The 25,034-nt window shown below is 39.8% G+C and overlaps 1 protein-coding gene across 1 annotated transcript; it reads right to left on the bottom strand.

Annotated features, from left to right (window-relative positions):
- Positions 1-2,283: 2,283 nt before the first annotated feature.
- On the bottom strand, positions 2,284-5,523 carry LOC311273628 (uncharacterized protein). The gene is made up of 3 exons (XM_084380763.1): positions 3,934-5,523; positions 3,661-3,811; positions 2,284-3,262 (listed from the first exon to the last, which is right to left on the bottom strand). Exons 1-3 carry the CDS (start codon positions 3,990-3,992, stop codon positions 3,008-3,010), a joined length of 465 nt encoding a protein of 154 aa, XP_084236889.1. The 5' UTR covers positions 3,993-5,523; the 3' UTR covers positions 2,284-3,007.
- Positions 5,524-25,034: the final 19,511 nt, after the last annotated feature.

The following is a 25,034-nucleotide window of genomic DNA, read 5'->3' as shown; positions in this document are numbered from 1 at the left end:
TCTCCTCACTCCTGATGTGGCCGTCATGGTCGACAAGGGATTCCTCATCGATGACCTTGTTCCCTGCAAGGTGTACCGGCCAGCCTTCTTGTCACAGAGGACCCAGATGCTGGAGGAGGATGTGATAGAGACCCAGTCTATTGCACGTCTGAGGGTCCACGTGGAGAGGTATATACCAGCATATGGCTGGGCAATATAAGGATATTTTATTGTATCGTGATATCAGACTAGATATCGTCTTAGATTTAAGATATCGTTATATTGTGATATGACCTCTTTTCCTTGTTTTAAAGGCTGCATTACAGTAAATAATGTAAATTCTGAATTTACCAGCCTCTTCTATTATTTGTCTACCTACTTAGTCATGATAACCTCATTACTGATGATTAGTTTTGAAAAATATTATTTTTTAATATTTTGTGAATGTACCGGTAGTCATCCCTTGCAATATTGACGTATTTATTGAGGTTAAAAATATTGTGATACACATTTGAGAATTGAGCCTACAAGATGATTGAGATATACAGTATATCGTATATTGTGGGATAGCCTAAAAATATCGAGATATTATTTATAAGCTATATCACCCAGCCCTATACCTGCCTATTAGATGTTCCACTTATTACACCTGTCTATACTACCTCATTCCATTATTTATTCTTATGCACTTTATTACTTAGTACTGCATATAGCTTACTTGCTTTGCACCTGGTTAGATGCCAACAGAATTTTGTTGCCCTAATAACTTTTTGTATAATCTCATCTCATCTCAGATGCATCCGTCGTGTGAAGGAGAACAAGCTATTTGACACAGTTGTTCCCCTCTCCATCACTGGGAGCATCAACCAAATCTTCAGCGTGGCCTGCCTCCTGGTGAACTACCAGAATGGACCCTTGGTCAAATCATGGGCTAAGTGAGTTGACTTCTTATGGGCGTTTCACAGAAGCGGAACTCTCTTGCAGTCCGTCTTCAAACCCATCCCCCCAAACCTCTGCATCCTGTCCACCCTCAGTATCATCCCCTTTCTCTCCTACCATCTCCCACTCACCTTCAGCCCCCATGTCCATCTCACCCTCTCTCTCTCTCTTTTACTCTTTTTATTCTAAATTTGTTTAAAATTGAATGATTATTATCCCTTGTGTTGTTTTTATTTGTTATAGTGTTTATGATTAACTATATTGTACTTTTACAACTGTACAGCACTTTGGTCGACTGAGTTGTTTTAAATGTGTTCTATAAATAAACTGACTTGACTTGACTTGTCCCTCACCCCAGTCCTGCCCCAGCCCGGAGCTAAACCCATTCCTGGACCAGCTGCAACCAGCTGTAGAAATATGGTTCACCTCAGCTATTCTTCCAATAGCTCCTGAGTGTGGAGTGAGTGGTGCGACTGTGTGAGTGATTAACCTACCTTTGTATATATTTGTTAATGAAATTGAATTATTGTAAATAAAATGTAATGTTATACTGTTATTGAATTGTTAATTAAAAAAAAGAATTGTTAATGGTTGGGATTTGCATTCCTGTTTTAGCTACGGAAGGGACAGAACCTGTCCCAAGACTTATTTTACTAGGAAAAACAACTTACCAGAGATGTGTTAGCTATATGATACATAACCAGTGTGTACAGTATAATCCATTGTGTACACTGTACAGCGTAATACATGTAACAACAAGAAGACTAATGGAACATGATTTTTAGTTTTTAATAATGCAAGTGTCTGCAATACTCTAAATATCATAACATACATACATATAACATATACTGATGTATATATATATATATATACACACACAGCAGTGAGGTGTCTGATTGGACACACATTTTTTCAAAACAACCCCAAACATTCAGCCAGTGTTATTTAGAACTATCACCAGCATAAAGAACAACAACAAGTCCTGGAAGTCATGGTCCACCCCCGACCCCTTAAGTGATGCCCCCCCCGGAGCCCTGAGCTCAACATCATCCAGTCTGTCTGGGATTACATGTACACAGATCCACACCTGCCTAAAACTTTTGCACAGTACTGTATATACAAATAGATTAATTTGCATCTTTTTTTTTCTTGTGCAGTACATGAGTACATTTTATTTTAAGATTGAATCTATGACAAAAAAAAAATATATATATATATATAAAATATATATTCATATATATATATATATATATATATATATATAAAACACGTACCACCATTTGTGTCATCACCATTTTGTCATATGTGCTGTGTGATGTCTTAGGTAAAACTACTCTGCAGTTGATTAATTGCAGAAAATATTAATACAAACAACAGCAAAGACAGTTGTAGAATCAAAATACAGAATTTAACTGAACAATAGCTGCTAGCAACAACACGGCCCTCATGTGAGACACAAACAAAACTGAGCATCGGGAACTGTTCAGTGAAAAAAAGAAAGGATGGCACCAAATGCTGGTTGTAGAAATTTACATCTTGAGGAGCCTTGGCATGTAATGATTGAAGAAGAAATGGTCTGCCCTCTCTCTGATTGTGTTTGCAGTGGCACTGCCTTTATAGATGCGTTGAATCAGCATGTCCTCCTCAGCAAACACAACAAAGTCACACCACTCAAGTCCTGTGACAAGCAGCTGACCTTGGACTTGCCAGTAGTAGTTGTGTTGTTGGTTCAGCTTTGGATTGCCTCCCTTCAGCTTCAGATACGAGCAATCAACGTAACTTTTTATGTTGGGGCACTTAACCTCAAGCAGGCCAAATGGGGTGCTCTCTGTGGGGTCGTATATCACTCCATCTGGAGAAGATCCCAGCCAGGGCGCATCTGGGTGAATGACAAACCCACATGGTGAATAGTTCACCGCTTTGGCCTGACAGTAGTGCCTGACCGCACCTGCCTCCATTTCCAGACCCCTCTTCATTGCTGCTGTCTGGGGGGTCCCTCGCAGGATCCTGTCTGCCAGGTGGTCAGCTGAGGTCTCCCCTCTGACATGGCACACCTCTCTGAAGCGGGAGGAGGTGAGGCGTGGTCTTCTCACCTGATGCCACTCATAGCCCATGCTCTGGTCGCTCTGGTAGCAGCCTCAATGGAGTGAGCCATGTCCCATGTTGTGCTCAGTGATTGTAGGAACAGCTGCTCCTGTTCACTGCACACAAACATGCAGGTGGATGGCTCCAGTCGGTGGTGCTCGACAGGGAGGAGAGGAGTAGGAGGGGCATCTTGATGGAGAGTGATGTGCCTGCTGATGACTGGAGGCTGCTGGTAGGACAGCACACATCCTGCTGGGACCTTTTTAGAACCACAATGGAAACAAACTTTAAGCTTTAAACAGAGAGGGAGAACCTTCACGCTTCAGCTAAAGACAAACTGCTGACCGGTGCGTCTCAGGACTGGAGACAGATTAGCAGTAGACACAGGGAGGACGCTGAAGCACACGGTCGGATTATGCAATTTATTTAGGTGTGCCTGCTGACGTTTCGACCTGAGTCTTCTTCAGTGTTTGCTCCGAAGAAGACTCGGGTTGAAATGTCAGCAGCCGCACTTAAATAAATTGCATAATCCGACCGTGTGCTTCAGCGTCCTCCCTGTCTACAGCCAAACTTTAAGCTTTATTTTGTTTTTATCCTTTTGTGAATGGTTTGCCTATGTATTTTATTCACATTATCTATAAAGATGTCAAATCAAACCTTGCCAAATGCACAGTCAACGAGTGGCACATCACGACCTATGCCCATGGTGCTGATCAAAGGTGCACAGGCACTGTTCCCATACACCTCGGACACATTAAGGGCATCGAGGTCTGGCAGGACGCCTTGATAGGCCTTGTAGAGTGTGCTCCTGTGTAAAGTAGGATATGAACCCATACATGAAGTGATACTAAATAGTGCAAAGGAATTAGATGTTGTAAATATAACACTGCTTTAAACCAGTTAGATTGCTTATGAAAATTCTGAACTTACCTCACGCCAGTAACGGTCATCCTCTGCTGTGGTTTAGGTCTCGCAGACAAGATGACCATCTTGTCCGCTGGGCCTGGCTTCACACCCTATTCAAGACATGTGTTTAGATGCTGATAGCACTGAAAACATGTGACAGTGTACCAACACTTCATACACCTTCATGGATATATAAAAAACCATACCTCTTCACAGGCCTTCATAACTAAGGAAGCTAAAATGAAACTACTTACAGCTGTTTTGGGCTTGTGCCACCGCTGCTCGCTCTCGGTACAGCTCAGGACAGGTGGTACCGCTGGTATGCTAAGCTTTGAATAGTGGGCCGACTGGTACAGCAGAGCAACGGTGTGGTTGCATAACGCGCTGCCAGCACCACAGGAGCACTCTGAGTGGATGAGTTCCACAGGGCTCGAGTCCTTCAAGATAATCTGAAATAATATGGAGATGTTATAATCAATTACTTGATGTTGGAATGTTCAGAATTTTTTTTTCATTCATCATTTATCATCCATGCCATGCAAAGAGTAGTAGAATTAACTGTCTCAATAATAACAGTGGACTTGTGTAAGAAAGAGCAATATATTGAGCTAGGGCTATTAGAATTACATTAGCAAGATGTTTTTTATGGTAATTCATTAAAAGGAATGATGAAAAGATGTGGGTAGCAACAGAAGACGTGTGTGCAGAGAAGGTAACAGCCCTGAATGATGTGTGGAACATCTCACATGGAACAGAAATCCTCAACCATTTTCTGGAGATACTGTACTACACTTAATGCAAGTAACATTGACTGCTGTTTTCCTCAACATCCAAACTGGCAATATTAACTCCCGGAAACATGACTGGGGACTACATTTGGTCAGCTAACATTAGCTGTAAAATACAGTTAAGGCTCCCAAACATACTCTCAGCTGGTGTGGTTTCTCTCCCTTTCTCATCGACCTAAAGCAGGTCGCCCTGACACACACTTCGCCTGTTTGTTTATCTTTGTTTGATACTGAAAAAGAGACAGAGTAACTATGTTAGTAAAGAATGTTATATTACTACCGGAAACAAGTAGCAAGGTTAGAAAGTCAGCTAAAAATAGTGATAACATTAGCTAGCACACATTACGGTATGTTTGCTAACGTAACTCACCTTCATAGTTGCTGATGTAGCTGCTTATGTAGAATTTAAAACCTTTCTCTCTCTTGCTGGTGGGAGCAAGCGAGGAGGTGTCCACAATACGGTGGACATCGTCCACCATTAACTTGGGGAGATCCTGCAAGGATCTTGTGTAAAAACAAGTAGCCATAGCTAGCGCTCCGAACGTAAATAAACACAGTACTGGCAGTACGCCAGAAGTAGTTGTACTGGGTGAAGGACCCGGAAGTTGTTTGGAACATTGTTGGTGCACCTAGGCTATTCTGAAAACAAAATTAGGATGCTTAGATCAAAGACGGAATTCTGACATCAAAGTCAGAACTCGGAGAACCATATCTAAAATACTTAAATCAAAGTCAGAAATCTGAGATCAAACTCAGAAATCTGAGATTAAACTCAGAAATCTGAGATCAAAGTAAGAAGTCTGAGATCAAAGTCAGACATCTGAGATCAAAGTAAGAAATCTCAGATCAAAGTCAGAACTCGGAGAACAAAATGAGAATACTTAGATCAAAGACGGAATTCTGACATCAATGTTGGAAGGTTCTTTATGAGATGGGACGGTGGCACTGCTCAGGGAGATGTTGAAAATGTCTGTGAGAACATCTGCCAGTTGGTCTGCACATCCTTTGAGCACACTCCCGGGAATGTTGTCTGGGACATCAAAGTCAGAACTCGGAAAACAATATCAAAATACTTATGTCAAAGTCAGAAATCTGAGATCTAAGTCAGAAATCTGAGATCAATGTCTGAATTCTGAGAACAAGATTAGAATACTTAGATCAAAGATGGAATTCTGACACCAAAGTCAGGACTCGGAGAACAATATCAAAATACTTGTATCAAAGTCAGAAATCTGACATCAAAGTCAGAATTCTGACATTGAAGTCAGAAGTCTGAGATCAAAGTCAGAAATCTGATATCAAAGTCAGGAATATGAAATCAAAGTCAGAAATGTAAGATCAAAGTCAGAAATCTAAGATCAAAGTCAAAAATCTGAGATCAAAGTCAAAAGTCTGAGATCAAAGTCAGAAATCTGAGATCAAAGTCAGAATTCAGAGACCAAAGTCTGAATTCTGAGAACAAGATTAGAATACTTAGATCAAAATACTGAACTAATACTCCCCGTCAGAAAGTCCAGGATCCAGTTGCAGAGGGATGAGTTCAGGCCCAGCAAGGTTCAAGGTTCAAGGTTTCTTTATTAATACCAGCTGGTAAATTTGTTGTGCAGACAGGCACTCGGCAATCCCAATATAAAAAACAACCACACCCAGACATCATGACAGACAAAACACAACATAATCAAAATACATGGTCATAGGAATAATAAGAAAAGTGCTTCTACATAGAAAAGAAAAGCTTTTCAGCTCAGCTTCCTAGTCAGGTGCTGGGGGATGATTGTGTTGAATGCTGAACTGAAGTCTATGAGCAGCATTCTGACGTGAGTGTCCTTTTTATCCAGATGGGTGAGTGCTAGGTGGAGGGTGGTGGTGATGGCGTCGTCGGTGGAGGGATTAGCTTGATACGTGCACTGCAGGGGGTCTAGGGTGGGAGGCAGAAGGTTCTTTATGAGATGGGACGGTGGCACTGCTCAGGGAGATGTTGAAAATGTCTGTGAGAACATCTGCCAGTTGGTCTGCACATCCTTTGAGCACACTCCCGGGAATGTTGTCTGGGCCCGCAGCCGTATGCGGGTTGCCTCTGTGCAGAGTCTTTCTCACCTCAGCAGTGGTCAGACAAAGCACTTGTTCACTGGGAGGGGGTGTGTTCTCCCTCGCGACCACATCGTTTTCTGCTTCAAACCCGGTGTAGAACACGTTCAGCGCATCGGGCAGGGAGGCATCACTGTCACAAGCCGGTGTTGTTGTCCTGTAGTTTGTGATGGCTTGGATGCCCTGCCACAGCTGCCGTGTGTCTCCGCTGTCTCTGAAGTGGCCGTGGATTTTCTGGGCATGCGCTCGTTTAGCATCCCTGAATACTTAGATTGAGGTCAGACATCTGAGATCAAAGTAAGGAGTCTCAGATCAAAGTCAGAACTCGGAGAACAATATCAAAATACTGATATCAAAGTCAGGGATCTGACATCAAAGTCAGAACTCGGAGAACAATATCAAAATACTTATGTCAAAGTCAGAAATCGGAGATCAAAGCCAGAAATTTGAGATCAAAGTCTGAATTCTGAGAACAAGATTAGAATACTTAGTTCAAAGACTGAATTCTGACATCAAAGTCAGGACTCGGAGAACAATGTCAAAATACTTATATCAAAGTCAGAAATATGAGATCAAAGTCAGAAATCTGAGATCAGAATCTGAATTCTGAGAACAAGATTAGAATACTTAGTTCAAAGTCAGAAATCTGAGATCAAAGTCAGAAATCTGAGATCAAAGTCAGAAATCTGAGATCAAAGTCTGAGTTCTGAGAACAAGATTAGAATACTTAGATCAAAGACGGAATTCTGACATCAAAGTCAGGACTCGGAGAACAATGTCAAAATACTTATATCAAAGTCAGAAATCTGACATCAAAGTCAGAAATCTGAGATCAAAATCAGAAATCTGAGATTAAAGTAATAAGTCTGAGGTCAATCTCAGAACTTGGAAAACACTGTCAAAATACAGATATCAAAGTCAGAATACTAAGATCAAATTCAGGAATCGGACATTAAAGTCTGAATTCTGAGAACAAAATTAGAATACTTAGATCAAAGACGGAATCCTGACATCAAAGTCAGAACTCAGAGAACAATAACAAAATACGTATATCAAAGTCAGAAATCTGAGATCAAACTCAGAAATCTGAGATCAATGTAAAAAGTATGAGATCAAAGTCAGAACTCGGAGAACAATATCAAAATATTCATACCAAATTCAGAATTTTGACATCAAAGTCAGAACTTTGAGAACAATAGTAGAATACTTATATCAAAGATGGAATTCTGACATCAAAATCAGAACTCCGAGAAGAGGGTCAAAATACTGATATCAATGTCAGAAATCTGAGATCAAAGTCAGAATTCAGAGACCAAAGTCTGAATTCTGAGAAAAAAGTATGAAAGAGATCAAAGACAGAACTCGGAGAACAATATCAAAATACTGATATCAAAGTCAGGAATCTGAGATCAAACTCAGATCTCGGAGAACAATGTCAAAATACTGATATCAAAGTCCGAATACTAAGATCACAGTCAGGAATTGGACATCAAAGTCTGAATTCTGAGAAAAAAATTAGGATACTTACATCAAAGACGGAATTCTGACATCAAAGTCAGAACTCGAAGAACAATATCAAAATACGTATATCAAAGTCAGAAACATGAGATCAAAGTCAAAAGTCTGATATCAAAGTCAGAAGTCTGATATCAAAGTGAGAAATCTGAGATCAAAGTGAGAAATCTGAGGTCAAAGTCACAACTTGGGGATCAAAGTCAGAAATCTGAGACCAAAATCAGAAATCAAAGATCAAAGACGGAATTCTGACACCAAAGTCAGAACTCGGAGAACAATATCAAAATACGTATATCAAAGTCAGAAGTCTGAGATCGAACTCAGAAATCTGAGGTCAAACTCAGAGAAATCTGAGATCAAAGTAAAAAGTAGTAGATCAAATTCAGAACTCGGAGAACAATATCAAAATACTCATATGAAATTCAGAATTTTTACATCAAAGTCAGAACTTTGAGAACAATATTAGAATACTTATATCAAAGATGGAATTCTGACATCAAAATCAGAACTCCGAGAAGAGGGTCAAAATACTGATATCAAAATCAGCATACTAACATCAATGTCAGAAATCTGAGATTGAAGTCAGAATTCAGAGACCAAAGTCTGAATTCTGAGAACAACATCAGAGTCAAAGTCAGAACTATGAGAAAAAAGTATGAAATTTAAGATAATGTCACAGTTCTGAGACTGATGTAAGCAAGTCAAGATTCCCAACAACTTCAGGGTTTTGAGAGAAAGTCAAAATTCCCAAAACAGTCAGAATTCCAAAAAAACTCATAATTCCCAACAACTTCAGGATTTTGAGAAAAAGTCAGAATTACCCCCATAAAGTCAGAATTCCCTAAAAAGTCATAATTTTGAGACAAAAGTCAGAATTCCCAACAACTTCAGGTTTTTGAGAAAAAGTCGGAGTTCCCAAAAAAGTCAGACTTCCCAAAACAGTCAGTATTCCCAGATTAGTCAGAATTCCCAAATCTCAGATTTGTAAGGGAAAAAAAACAGAATTCCAAAATAAGTTAGATTTTTAAAAGAACCACCGGAAATCCAACAATAAGCAGAATTTGGAGAATAAACTCTGAATTCAATTATTCAGGGAGCACCCATTAGCTCAGTTGGTAGAGCGGGCGTTCCATGTGCAGAGGCCATGTCCTCGCTGCAGTGGCCCAAAGTCAGAATTCTCAAAAAAAAGATCAGAATCACTAAAAAAGTCTGAATAAAAAAATCATAAGTCAAAATTCCCAGAAAACTCTATGAAAAAGTCAGAATTCCTGAAAATAGTCAGAATTCTGAAAACAGTCAGAATTGCCCCAAAAGGTCAAAATTCCCCCAGGAAGTCAGAATCTTGAGAGAAAAAAAATCAGAATTCCCAACAACTGCAGGATTTTGAGAAAAGTCAGAATACCAAAATAAGTCAGAATTCCTATCCTGGTTGACTGAGACACATTTTTTATAGGATTTTAGTGGAATTTCTATTTTTCATGAATATTTTCTAGAAAAATCACCATTTTTCATGAAAACATTGCCCGTTTTATTCAATAGCTTCCAGGTCATTTGACCTATTGACTCAAAATTAATGCCAAAATGTCTCACTATACTGGTTGAAAGACACACCTATTTTTATTGGATTTTAGTGTAGTGTCTTTTTTTCAAGAATATTTAAAGAAAAATCACCATTTTTCATGAATTAATCGGCCGTTTTTTAAATTTTTATTCAAACAGAGTTTTGGGTCAGAGTTCCCAAACAAGTCAGAATTCCCAAAACAGTCAGTATTCCCAGAATAGTCAGAAGTCCCCCAAAAAAGTCAGATTCTAAGAAGAAAAGACAGAATTTCCAAATCAGTCAGAATAAAAAATTCAAAAGTCAGAATTCCCCCTCAAAAATCTGAATTACCAGAACAGCCAGAATTGCCACATAAGTCAGAATTTTGAGAAAAAATTTCAGAAGTCAGAATTCCCCATAAAGTCAGGATTCCCAAAAAAGTCAGAATTCCCAGAATAGCCAGAATTCCCCAAAAAGTCAGAATTCTAAGAAGAAAAAGCAGAATTTCCAAATAAATCAGAATTTTTAGAAAAAAGGTCAGAAGTCAGAATGCAAAGAAGAACTCAGAATTCCCAAAAAGAGGCAGAATTCCCAACAACTTCAGAATTCTAAGAAAAAGTCAGAATTTGGAAAAAAAAAAAAAAGAAGGCAGAATTCGGAGAAATGGCATGGAATGGAATGTTGGGACATGTCCAGAATGGAATGTTTGGAGGTCTAATGGAATGGAATGTTGGGACGTGTGATGGAATAGAATGTTGGGACGTGTAATTTAATGTAATATTTGAACATCTCATGGAATGGAATGTTTGGAAGTGTCTTGGAATGGATCGTTGGGAAGTGTATTTGAATGAAATGTTGGGACGTGTTGCGGAATGGAATGCTCGGTGGTCTAATGGAATAGAATGTTGGGACAAGTAATGGAATGGAATGTTGAGAGGTGTCGTGGATTAGATTGTCGGGACGTATCGTGGAATGGAATGTTTGGACGTTTTGTAAAATGGAATATTGTGCAGGGTCATGGAATGGAATGCTTTGAAGTGTTATGTATGGAATGTTGGAATGTGTCATGGAATGGAATATTTCGACATGTCATTGATGGAATTTTCGGATGTCTCATAGAATGCAATGTTGGGACATTCCATTCCATTCCATGATATGTTCCAACATTCCATTTGGGAGTTCTCCGAACATTCCATTCTGTAACATGTCCTGAAATTCCATTCCATGACACTGCCAAACATTCCATTCCATGACATATTCCCTTCCGCAACACTTCCCACCATTCTATTACATGACACTTACCAACAACATCCATTCAATGACATGTTCCAACATTCAATTGGAGGACATCTCTGAAATTCCAGTCTATGCCATGTCTGAACATTCCATTCCGTGACACTCACCAACATTTAATTTTACTACATCACCAACATTTCATTCCCTGACACTCGCAAACATTCTGTTTCATGAGACTTCCACTCTTTCCATTCTCTGACACTACCCAATATTCCATTCCATGACACATCCAGACATTCCATTACATGACCCTGCTCAACATTCCCTTCCATGACACATCTCAAAATTCTATTCCATGATGCATCCCAACATTCCTTTCTGTCATCATTCAATCATCTATTCAGCCCTGTAGTCAGTGAGACAGAGGGAAGTTTTCAACATGAGAAAAAAACAGAAAATTGTGTGTGTCTGTTTATGTGTTACAAATAAACCCCCCAGAAAATGCCTGTGCATAGACACAAAAGCATGAACATCATATACTGAAATGCAGAGGGAAATGGATTCAGTTCAAAGTATGAAACATACACACATGCTCAACAAAACACATTTGCCTTCTATTTTTCTCTCACAGAGGGCTCACACACACAGAACTAGTCACAGGTGGCACACTGTAATATAAACAAGAAGCCGAGCTGTTTGAGCAGAAATAGTAATTATCTACAGATCAAATTCTCCACTGTGAAAGCAACACACAGGGAGAATCAGATACTCTTTTACAGACACAATAGAGAGATAATGAAAGTAGCCTTGTTCATATTGTAGCTGAGTCTTGTTTAATCCTAAAACTATCAGGGGTATTCTGCCACCACATTGTTGTGAAAAGGGAAGGATTGCCTCATGTCTGTGAAGGAGATGTATCAGTTTATGTACCGTAAAGCTGTTTTTATAGCCAATGAAAAATGTTTGCGACAACCAAATTTGGTTTGTGGTGTGTTAAGAGTTTATAATAATTAAATTAACATTAGGTTGAGGGTTTAAAGGTCTTGCTGTGTATGTGTGTGCACAAACCATTCTCACACCCAACTCATCAAATACAGCAGCTTAGTCAATGGTCTTAAGCTTCAAACTATGATGCTCTACCTCCCCTTGTAGTGTAAAGTTTGCATGCGAAGGGCTTGGTGGTCAATTTTATCAATAATATATAATATGCAATGTCTGGTTAGACTTGGTGCTTGGTGACAAAGAGTTAACATATTATGACTTTTGTTTAGGTCTAGGCTCCAAAAGTACTTGGTTAGATTTGGGAACCAAAAGTACTTGATTAAGCTAAGCCTCCAAAAGTACTTGGTTAGGGTTAAGGCTCCAAAACTGTCTGGTTAGGTTTAGGCTCCAAAACTACTTGGTTAGGCTTAGCCTCCATGAGTACTTGGTTAGGTTAAGGCTGCAAAACTACTTCGTTATGTTTAGGCTGTAAACTACTTGCTTAGGTTTAGTCTGCAAAACTACTTGGTTAGGTTAGGCTGCAAACTACTTGGTTAAGATTAGGCTCCAAAACTATTTGATTAGGTTTAAGTTCCAAAACTACTGTGCTCATGTGGCTCAAAGTTTTAAGGAAATTAGAATGCCCTTTACTTTACAATATAAAAAGAGGGATCCCTATACGGCAGCCTGATGTTTCTGAGAGTGACTGTGGCTGAAGCTGGTCCAAGTGTGCCAGATGGTGTTAATTACAGCAGCCAGCAGACCTCGACTTTCTCACCCAACAGGTACTGATATAAAATGGTGACATGGCCCCTGATTGAGATCTCATTAAGATGAACCGCAGTGTTCGATATGGTGGCATGCTGAAAAGCTGTGATACTGAGTCATCCTGTTTGAGAAAACTGAAGAAACCATTGTCTGGATAGAATTTTGGTTCTGATTCATTTAAATCTTATTAGAACCATATATCAGTTTCAACACAATCTCCAATTGTTTTTATTAGAACAGGCAGTAGAATAAACCTTCAAAATAAGACAAATAATATCAAAATCTCTCCAATTTCACAAAAATAAAAGTTTTTATAGAACATAGAATTGTTGAGTCATCATCTAAACCAATCGGATGTTACATCAGATGAGAGCCAGATACTTTATATCATGCCCTGGGTCTTGCAGTCTGTGGAGAGCACGTTCCCTAGAAGCCTGGAGAACTTCCATTGTGTCGATTGGATATGCAGCATTTTTCTCTTGCATTTGTTTTTGGGGTTTGTGTGTTTTTGACTTTGCATCATTTCTGCATTTGCATGTTTTTCCTGATTGAAGGGTTTTTGGCTGTTACAGCACATTTGTTTAATATGTTGTGTTTTGTGTATTTGCAGCGCGTTTCCTAAATTTGCTTATGTTTCATATATTTCCAAGTATTTCTTAAGTTGCAGTGTGTTTGCCTTTGTTGGCCACTTCAGTTATCTGCAAAGATAAATGTTCAACATACACAGACAATATCGCTATTAATGGACATTATAAGAAACCCATTAAAGAGCTTAGCTAGTAACTCTAAACTCCACTGACAAATCAGAACTTATTGCTGCTTGTTACGCTTTATTTTTCTTTTTTAATGTATCATTATTATTGCAGTGAAACCCCATGAAACTGTCATTTGTCTATGCCTGTTGTCCACACATAGAGTGGAGATGATATTCTGCATGACTTCTACTTTTCTGACCAATAAAACCATCTTAGAATAGGTTACTCCGAGGTTTAGGAACAAGTGTTATTGACTCTACGAAGGCAGGTTCTGCATCTATATGTGCCTCTCCATCACCTATTTTCCCCATCCAATGGGACAGGTGGACAAAAGGAAAAACCTGAGACTTTACCTAACAAAGGACCTCATTTCAATTTCAGTACCCTCAGACCAAAAATGTGGAGCAAGATCCTCGCTCATAAAGTTCAGTTGTGGAAAACAGTAAAAAGATGAATTTTATAGTTTTGTGGTAGGTGCCCTATATGTGTAAGCCTTTGTTACACACTGCTCATCATTTACATCTACCCCCTTCTTACAATCACAGCCAGACACGCATGTGGGAATCACCTACAGACTGACATGTCTGCAGACTCTTTGCACCACAGACAGACAGACAGGCACATCCAGCTGTTTTGCTTCCATCAGAAAGTCAGGAGCAACAGTGATTCCAGCTGGAGTCGAATTGATTGAGGCATTCAGCTAGAAAAATAGTAAAGAACCATTTCGTCCTTTTCACACACACACATACACAAACAAACACAGAGACACACACAGGGTGCATGCAGTGCTTTGGGGCTAGACATGGCAGGGAAGCGAGCACCTTCAGTACCTGCACTGCAGGAAATCTCTTTTAATCAAAAGAGGTGTCAAAATCTTACACACTATCAGGCTCTGACCATGGGAATGCAGCTGGTGAATGTGTGTGGAGATGTCCGTGTGTATAGGTATCTCTCTGTCTGACAGAAGGTGATGATGTGTTGCTTTGAAGATAATTGTTTCTCCTTTTTTTCTCCATGTTTTCACACTGGTCATCACACAGTCACCACGATGACAGTCGGCTTCAAGTTTTACACAGTGTGCCTTTACTTTTTGTATCTACGCTGTAAGACTTCAATGTAAATTTACAGTAAAATCTCAACAGTATTATGCTGTATTAATGCCTTACAGTGTCATACTGTAAACTGCAAGGCAATCTGGGAAAAAGAGAACATGATTACAGCACTTTAAGAGAGTACCATTATTTACAGGAATGTACTGTAATTTTACTGTAAACAGCTGAGCATCTTGGGAAGGTGAAAAAAGTATGGGAGCTCATTTAAAAATTAACTGATGAGACAGGAGCTTTTTATTTTCTGGCAAAAGTTTTGCAGCATGTAGCAGTCCAATTTTTTGACTTGCTATTTTTCTTTGTTTGGGCTGATTTTCCTCATGACTTATCGCAGGGGATTCAGAGCACCTGTACACAGGTGGGGAGACTGACTCCTGATTTGAGGAGTGGAAGCAGCTTGGGGCATTTCCCTCCCAGCCAATCTGGGTGTGACAACACAAGGCTTAAAAGAGGTGGGAAATGGCACACCAGTGGCTCTCACCCTCATACTGAATCTGCCCCCGGCCATGCTGAATCACTCCCTGAATTACCAAGAACCTCATTCCCCTTAGATTGTCAGCCATGACTCTGGTCTATTTGGGCCCTATTTTCTGTTTCTGGGCTGACCACATCTTTAGTGAGGAAACTTTGTTTTTTTGGGAACCCTTTAAAACCCAGGCCCCTTTACACCTATGGAAACAATATTGTGCTGTAAATTTACAAGAAGACAATAATGAACTGTAAATTAATTTCTAGTAATACACTGTAATTCTAAAATACAATATATTACTGTAAAAAATACAGTACTTTGTTGGTGAAGCTGCTGCCAGTAAATTACTGTAAATTTGCAGTGACAAGTTTTACAGTGTATTCAAAAAAGAAAGCAGAGAAAACACACATTCAAAATATCACAGTTCCAAATTACCATTTTGGGGACATAATTAAATTTTAAGATGCATATTTCAGACCTGTTCAGTAAGGAAAATTAATATAATAGCCTATCATCAGGACAAATTAGCTTATTTAACATAGAGGTCAGTTAATCAATGTAGCAGCATAAACAGTATATCATCAAACTTAATTTAATGAACCATTTGATACTGCATTTTATGCAATTGCAGTTATAGTTTTGGAGTATTGAAATGGGAATTTAATACATAGTCTGACATATAAGACATAGACTGTGGGTATAACCACGACATTAGCCTATATCAGGAGGCTAATGGGATACCTTTTTAAAATCCTCGCCACAACGGGAAATAACAATAACAACCTCAGAGCTCACAAAATTGAGCTGTTACACTCCTGAACTCCACCCCCTTCCCACACTGATGTGGGGCTTGCCTCTCCATCTGGAAATGTTCCACTGAAACAGCAAGAGGTTAGCATTCAGGGTGATTTGCTGGCCATAAAGTAAAATGTATGGCGATATTTAATATTTTTTTTATTGTGATTGAAAGACAGTGTTGTGTGTTAAAGTCAAGAACATTGTTACAAGGCAGCCGTTACACCTGTCTGTCTGTAGAGAGAAAGGTAGGGTGAAGAAAATAGGCTTTCTGTATTAAAGCTGGAGTTTGTAGAATATGTGAAAAACGCATGAGATGGAAACAACTGCGCACCCCCCTCCCCTCCCTGTTTCGACTCCGTAGCTCCACACTTTCACTTTCCACTCTTGTGGACGCGCGCTAGTGCTAGGAATATTCGCGCCGGAGCTTTTCTGTCATACACTTGCCGTGGCCGAATTACAGGTAAGAAAGTACTTTACCTTTCTCTCGTGAACAAATTGAACGCATGAACAAACAAACATTACTTTTGCATCGTCTTGAAGACCGATAGAGACCGACAACAATTATTTCTTGCTAACGTCTCAGCATGACATAGCCTACATGTCTGGCACTAATAACGCTACGAGATTTGTCATACTGACATGATACTTATACAGCATAATCTAATGACAACAGCAACACTTATATTTCATGGGAAAGAGGTGTGAATGCTAAGAATAATAAAACTTATAACGCTAAAGTAAACAATTACGCCCACATGCACGGTCTATCAACCACTTTATTATTCTTTTCACCGTAACCTGACAATAAATAATAACTGTCACATCCATATCTACACGGCACACGTCCTCTGTATGTCGTGTATATATAACGCTACTGACAATACATTTGACGTTGACTTTGGCTCTGACTTGCTTGTAGCTGTGGTGAGCCTTTGGCTACGGTTAGCATAAAGCTAATCAACTCACAACATTACTCACCGTGATGCTATCGCTAAGCTCTCTCCACCTCAGATATGCTTGTCCAATGTTTACACATGATTTATTCCGTCTATTGTCACTCTCCCTCTTAGACTCTTGTTTGTCTACATCGGTCTTCCATTTTTTGGCTTGCTAGCCGTGTACGACTTTGTTGATAATGCCAGGATAGTGGCTTTTCCTGCCGGGACGTCCGCCGTTGCATCTTCACCAACGATGGAAGGTGGACACGCATCGACATTGGTCGAGCAACCAATAGGAACGCCCAAAACAGCTTGCTCTGTAAAATTAACTGTGATTGGCTGAACACTGCTGTCACGGCACTGATTTTTTAAAGCCTGAATACAGAGCCAAGAGGAGACACATAAGTCCAGTGTTCTGTCATAACACTATGAATTACAATATGCTGAAAGGTTATTATTGATTTTTTTACCAAATGACGCATATAAATTATAATAATAAACAATCCCATTCCACAGGAATGATGCTTGTTTGTGTTTTGAAGGGTATTTGGATAAGTTATGGTGATTTGTTAATCTCCCATTTTCTAAGTCAGTGGTAGTGGAGATGACCCAACACTGCTGAATGACTATGAATAATATTAAACAATATGAGGTTACGTGCCAACCACATTTTGTTTTGTACACCCATACACATCCACACAAATATTCTGTTTTCAGTTGGTGGTTAGCTATTTGAAAAACATTAATTTCCTTCTCATTTAGAAGATAATTGTGATTCACAGCAGCAGTTACCATGTAGAAATAATGAGGCGCTGTTATCAGAAAATCAGGCGACAAGCATGAGCACACACACAACTGACACAGTGAGAATCAGTCACGTTAGCACACATAGTTCTGTTTAAACTCAGTGCCACAAAAACAAACTCAGAGGTACACATTCGCAGGAAAGTTTTTGAAATGTGCTTCGAGCAAAATATATTTAATAAAATGTTTGATTACCCATCTCACACAGAAAACACATTTTTACAGAGAACACTACACTTTAATACAGGCCAATATTCTGCACATAGGCACAGCAGGTGAATAATTAAGATAGCAGAAAACAGACACACACACTAACTCCTCACGTTTTTCTTCACACAGCCTCTCTTTTCTTTATTAATGGCTCATTAACTTCACAACTCCCATTGATTAATGGCTGCACACTTAAGTTTGTTATGCAGCCTTGCACCTTGTATACGTGTAAGCAGAAACGTGTGTTTTTATTTGTGTTTGGCTTCTCCCGCTTATGTAATGATGCGAAGAAAGAGAGATCAATAAAGTAGAGTAGTGCTGTTGGAGTAGTTAACACAGTGTTTTACATAAAAATAGCTCCAGCTCCCACTCTACTGAGACAGAGCAGGACGGAATTTCAACACAGCACTGCCAACAGCCTTGTGTGTTGCAGATGTGTCTGGTGGAAGAAGTGTTCAGATCCTTTACCTAAGTAGCAGTAGCAAACCCACAATGTAAAAGTACTCAATTGCATGTATATGTTTTGTGTTCAAAACCTACTTAGGTGAAAGTACAGAAGCATTATCAGCTTTCCTGTGGTGAAATACTTCTTTAAGAAGAGCACTGGAGCAGAATCACTTAATATCCACCACTTGCTGTGATACATTATTTTGCGGTCTCTTCATTGTCATTGTCATTTGATCTGCCATACTTCCCATTATAGCATTGCATGTATGGTGAGTAAACAGATAACGGCATCACTCTAAATTTGTAGTGAGAATGTTTCACTTTTACAACATTATCTGATAATGTTCAGCTTACTCATCATGTTCAACTTACTTTAGAGCAGGCAAACACACTGTTTAATAAATATGTGAGCACTTTTGGCTGGCTCAGGTTTTTGATTTTGAAAAAGTGCAATTAAAAAACACCCTCCAAATTGTGTAAATGCAGTACTGCTTTTAATACAGTGACATATAATCTGCTTTGGCATATGGAGTAATCCAAGGCTTGACAGGCCTGCTGTGCCTGGCTACAGTTGCTAGGCTAAGATTGGACAATAGTTGTTTGTGAAAAATTATTACATAGACTGATCGCAAAAGCGGTTTATCACAACCCATGTTGATGTTTCTTGTTAGGCACGACCTCTAGTGGCTATAGTAATTAATACAGAGGCAAAACAGGAAGTCAGAATAATTGGTATAAAGAGTGTCATGTCTGCTTAAGGAGGAGGTTGGGGACGGATGCTCGGGCTAAACAATCACAGGACTTTGGAGATGCAGTTTGTGTCCAGGATGAAACCAAAAGTCAACCGTGAGTTATTTCAACTTATCAACGTAGTAAAGTGACGTCATGTGCATAACCCAAACCAAAATGTATTCATGAACCTAACCAAATACTTTTAGTGCTTCAATAGTTGAAATTAGTTTACGTGCATTAGAGATTGTTTATGCAACAAGATTATTTAACATCAACTTTGATACAAGAATAATTATTTACATCAGTTTTAGGGGGTTTACCCTATAACGAAGAGGTGTAAAACACTCCCACTTAAACCATTAATTTTAGAATCAAAACTACTTGCTGATCCTTGTTTGTTCTCAGATATTACTCAGTTTAAAGCATGTGTGGGAGTGAGCTAAATGTATCACCATAGACATCATGACAGCTACATATTGAACACTTTGACTTTGTTGTTGCTTTGAGCTGTCAAGTGGTTCTGACATTTGCTCCCATGTGACATAATTCCACCCTTCCAAAGCTGGGGAACAGCCTGACATTCCGAAACACCTCCATTCCGAAACCCTTCCATCCTGACACACCCCACTCCGACACACCGCTGTTCCGAATCCGACTTTCAACTTCCAATTACTTCCCAATATGGTTAGGGTTAGGGGTTAGGGTCAGGGGTACCACAATAGCCTTTTCGGAATAGCGGGGTCTTTAGAAAAAATGAGAAACCACGCCATTACGATGAATGGAAGTCTATTTTCGGAACAGCGGGGTTTCGGAAAGGCGGGGTGTAACCCCAAAGCTGTCAGCTGTGCCCTATTCAACAAGCTGACTGCCATCCACACAATTACCACCACTTGTTAACAAATCAATTAAGTCTAAGCACAGGTGGTCAATTTAAGAGTTGCATATTGAAACCTGCTGCTAAACTGCTCTGTGTGGGTTAATATATAGTCCATCAGTGTAATTTTGATTAATACTATCACATCAAGAATTAAGCTCACCCATTGTTCAATTAAAATAGGAATACATCAAATGAATAAAAATATGAACTTTGTACTTACAGATGTTTCTCCTTTCATATGACCTGTTTGCCTCTGCGTTACCGTGGTGCTAAAAGGGGGGGCTGCGCTTGATAACTGTAGACACTAGGTGGCAGCAGAGTGCTTGAATCCTGATGATGAAAGTAAAAAAGGACAAAACTTAAAAGTTAAGGTTGTGCTATGGCTGTTGGTAGCTTTTGTTGATTTTGTTCAAATATGCCAAATTGTAATTTTATGGGTTATTGTTCTTGAGATGATGGGGCTAAACTAGCTAATATGTGCTAACGGCAATTGCCACTTGTTGACATAGCAACGGTAAACATCATGTAATGTGAATACTGTAAAGCGCAGATTCAGGCTACATTGTAAATACAGATAAGATAATATCTGCATAATAAGTATGCAAGGCTCTTGCGCTCAGTTTGACAATGCACCTTGTGGGGGCTGGAAGACCTGTTGGACGATGGCCCATTAAAGCTATAATTGGTAATCCTGTTCAGAAACACTTTTTCTTATATCGGGTGAAATGGTCCTTCCATCCTGAGGGTAGTCAATACATAATGTGTTCAGAAAAAGGAACGAAAAAAAATCAGACCTCTGTGGCAGCTGCAGGCCTGTAAAAACTCTGACCAATCCCTGCCTCTCGGTCAGAGTGGAAAGAACCAATCAGATGCCTTCATGTCTTGTCCTGCCCACGCCCCCCTCTGTCCCTCCCTCCTCCCTGCGCGCACTCATCACGTGTCACCGTTGTCGGAAATATTCAGCAGACTCCATACCGAGTTAGCAGGAGAGAACAATGGCGTTACTTGTAACAGCTCGCCCCGCTAAACGGGCTAAGAAAAGAAAGCCGGAGGCAGAAAAGGCTGCAATGAAAAAGGCTTTGGATAAAGCCAGAGGGAAAACCAGAGTTAACAATGGTTCAGCTTTTGAACGGTGGAGACAACTGAGAGAGCTGAAGGGCCTAAAAAGTGATGCAGAGGTTGCTGTCTTTCTGGTGGACAGGTTATTATTTGTTTTGCTTCGGGGGGATTTGTTATTTAATGAAATATGTAACGTTAGGCAACTTAGCTACTTTTGTAGATCGTATTAGCCCAATGCTAACATTAGCTTCTCTGTTGGTGTAAGCCAGCCTACCCTTCTGACTCCTACTGTCAGATGCGCGTTCAAGTTGTGGGGGCGTGGCTTTGGATGGAGCACTCATGGGAGGGGGAGGAGGGGGTGGAGCTTAGAGGAGGTGCCACTTTCAAATCTTGCTAGCTCTCCAACATTTCCAACTATAGCTTTAAGAGAAACGATGCCCACGTTTACAGAGTTTAACTTAATTGATTATTGAAATCTTCTGACTCCTGAGCTCCACCACTGCTGTTTCCTCTGGAGGGCATCCACTGTACTGTCCTGTTTATAACTACAGATTTTAGTTTTGCTGCTTAAATTAGCCAAGATGTTTGCTACAGTGGCATTACTATGTGCGTGACTTTAGATCAAGGACCCATTGACAAAGACCCATTGACATTTTCTTAATGCGAACACTTTCTGCTGCTCAGAGATACACCAACAAAGCACCTGATCAATTGACCAAAATTGACCAAAAAACTAGCAACGACATTTGCGCTGCGCTGTATGCCACTTCAGCAAGCAAAAAGATGGGCCCTGATGCTGGAGGATGGAGCCAGGTTATGTTATTAATATGTTCCTCATCAACGATGAATTATTTCATCCACCCACCCACACCCCATCCCCTATTAATCAGAATGATGGTCTGTATATCCTGTCCAGTCAGATCAGAGGACTGAGAACTGCGCACCACATTACACACACAGAAAACACTGCAGCACTCCTCCTCCTCCAGTTAAATAGAGCATTGTGCTCATATATAGTCAAACAGAGAAGTTCTCATCATCTTTATTGTTCATTGATCACTATCAAAGGCAAACTCCATGTAGAAAGTCAGTAGCTGTGATGGGTTGCTTGTATCCAAGGTGCCTCCAGTTAATCAATCAGAAGAAGAAGTACGCACAGACTGTGTATCCGAGAGCACGGATTACAAATATGTTTGCACTGATTTCCACATCTAGTTTTTTTTTCCTACCATGTGACCCTAGAGGGGTTTGTAGATATGGTCAATGAGGAAATAAAACAGTGTCTGGTTCCAGAGGGAGGAGAGATAAACTCAGGGCCCTGATATGTTCACTGTAGCATGGACTGCTCACATGTGCCGATAAAATAAAAGTCCCCCCTCCTTTTCACACCATTAACGTCACGGCAATGGCGTCCTCTGAAAAGAGAAATATCTGTAGGCTTTGTTTCTGAGTGCCCCATTGCCCCTCAGAACAGAGTTATAAGGGGTAGTAGTGGAAATACCCCTAATAACCATGTCTGAGCTGGCACTTCACTGCTGGACTTGAGTTAAATTTGGGGTATTATAGGCTATCTAAGGGGGAGGGGGGAATGCAGCATTGAAATACATAAAAATGCAGGACTGGCATGCACAAATCAGCAGTTACAATTTAATGTTAGGTAGCCACCTAGTTAGCTACCACTGACACATCAGCAAACTGGTCACGATTGTTCATGCTTGTTATGAAGAAAGGGACCATAATACATTCAAACGATTGTATTCAGCATCTTTGAGGCTTTGTTAGCACCAACTTAATTTAGTTTCCTTTTTACATCTTGAATCTTGCCTTTTTAACTGAGATGTGTGTTTGAAAATAGTTTTTTCAGGGGCAACACTGATAACACTAAAAAGGAAAATTTTACCAGTATCCAACAAAGACAGTTTGGGGAGGCCAAGTCATTGTGGCAGGTGTAGTACTCAACAACAAATGATTCCTCATTGAGACACAGTGAAAGCAAAAGCACTGGAGAGCACATTGATCTTATTTTTCAACAGGGTAACGCAGTCTGGAATTTTGTCAAGAGTTCAAATCTATACATTTCCCAACATAACATATGCAGCATTTCCATTGCAGCAGGAAGCTTACTGTTTGTGCTGCTGTTTGTAAAAAGTCTAACTTTATGATGAACTTCACCCACAGTGCAGGCGACACATTTCGGTTGGCAGATATTGTCTAGAATCCTGGTTCTCCCAGCACCTTGTTATTTTTAGAGCGGTTGTTTTAAATTGTTTTTTTAATCTGCCATTCAAATGTCAAATCAGTCAAACTGCTCTACCAGGTAAGCAGCGCTCCTGCAGTGCACACTGACATGCATAATAATGATGGCATATAAATATACGACATCTCTGACATCTTCATAGTTTGGATGTTCCCCATATTTACATATTCACTACTGTGGGGAAAAAAAATCAGCAATACTCGAGGAAAAAAGAAAATAAGTTGAAGAAACAGAAGGAAAATCATGCATGTATCTCAGGGATGCAAGCCGCTATAGTTGCTCATGCATGCAATCATTAAGAGTATAGCTGCTATTTTGATTCATATAGGTGGAGCGCTCTATAAGCAAATGGGTCAGGTAAGATGGAATATAAATCAGAGGGAAGTGGTGACTGAAAATAAAACTTAGTGGAATTATTTAGTGGATGTGTATTTTATTATTATTGTTGTTATTATTATTATTATTATTATTATTATTATTATTATTATTATTATTATATTACGAGAACAGAAAAGCACAGATGTTTTTATGGCTGTGCATATGTGCAGTGATGGAAGAGCTATTCAGTTTCTTGACTTAATACAGCACTATAAATACTCCAATGCAAGTATTATTAGTAAAACCTAAAAAAAAGTAAATGTTCCTTGTCAGTGTTTAATATTTATATCTGATGTTTTTGGGATTAATATTACTATTGCATGAATGTGTATGCTGCCTTCTAAGGCTGTTGAGGTTTAAAGAGGTCATATTATGCTAATTCTCAGGTTAATACTTTTATTTGGGGTCCTAGTAGAATAGGTTTATATACTTTAATTTTCAAAAAACACTTTTCTCATGGTGCTTTGCTGCAGCATCCCTTTTCACACTGTGTCTTGAACCCCTCCGTTTTAGCTAGGGAGTGAGACATCTTGCCCCTGTGAGAGTTGCACATGCGCTTTACTTAATGGGCAGGATGTAGCCAATCAGAGGTGGAGTAGGGCGTGTCATACCGAGCAAGGTAGCTTGATCAAAATAACGCAGCTACAGCTGGTAACCATGGCTGCAGTACAGCCATATATACAGTACAGACCAAAAGTTTGGACACACCTTCTCATTCAAAGAGTTTTCTTTATTTTCATGACTATGAAAATTGTAGATTCACACTGAAGGCATCAAAACTATGAATTAACACATGTGGAATTATATACTTAACAAAAAAGTGTGAAACAACTGAAAATATGTCTTATATTCTAGGTTCTTCAAAGTAGCCACCTTTTGCTTTGATTACTGCTTCGCACACTCTTGGCATTCTCTTGATGAGCTTCAAGAGGTAGTCACCTGAAATGGTCTTCCAACAGTCTTGAAGGAGTTCTCAGAGATGCTTAGCACTTGTTGGCCCTTTTGCCTTCACTCTGCGGTCCAGCTCACCCCAAACCATCTCGATTGGGTTCAGGTCCGGTGACTGTGGAGGCCAGGTCATCTGGCGCTGCACCCCATCACTCTCCTTCTTGGTCAAATAGCCCTTACACAGCCTGGAGGTGTGTTTGGGGTCATTGTCCTGTTGAAAAATGAATGATGGTCCAACTAAACGCAAACCGGATGGAATAGCATGCTGCTGCAAGATGCTGTGGTAGCCATGCTGGTTCAGTATGCCTTCAATTTTGAATAAATCCCCAACAGTGTCACCAGCAAAGCACCCCCACACCATCACACCTCCTCCTCCATGCTTCACGGTGGGAACCAGGCATGTAGAGTCCATCCGTTCACCTTTTCTG

Source organism: Pagrus pagrus (genome assembly GCF_965226575.1).
Source record: "Pagrus pagrus genome assembly, chromosome: 18".
Lineage (NCBI taxonomy): Eukaryota > Metazoa > Chordata > Actinopteri > Spariformes > Sparidae > Pagrus > Pagrus pagrus.
Note: the sequence above shows the minus strand (reverse complement) of the source record. Positions and strands in the feature narration are given on the sequence as shown.

Excerpts from the sequence above, each read along its gene's own strand:
- LOC311273628 (XM_084380763.1), bottom strand. The coding sequence starts at position 3,992 with ATGGTCATCTTGTCTGCGAGACCTAAACCACAGCAGAGGATGACCGTT. Across the intron at positions 3,812-3,933 it reads ATGACCGTTACTGGCGTGAG|GAGCACACTCTACAAGGCCT; the intron begins GTAAGTTCAGAA and ends TACTTTACACAG. Across the intron at positions 3,263-3,660 it reads TTGACTGTGCATTTGGCAAG|GTCCCAGCAGGATGTGTGCT; the intron begins GTTTGATTTGAC and ends GGTTCTAAAAAG.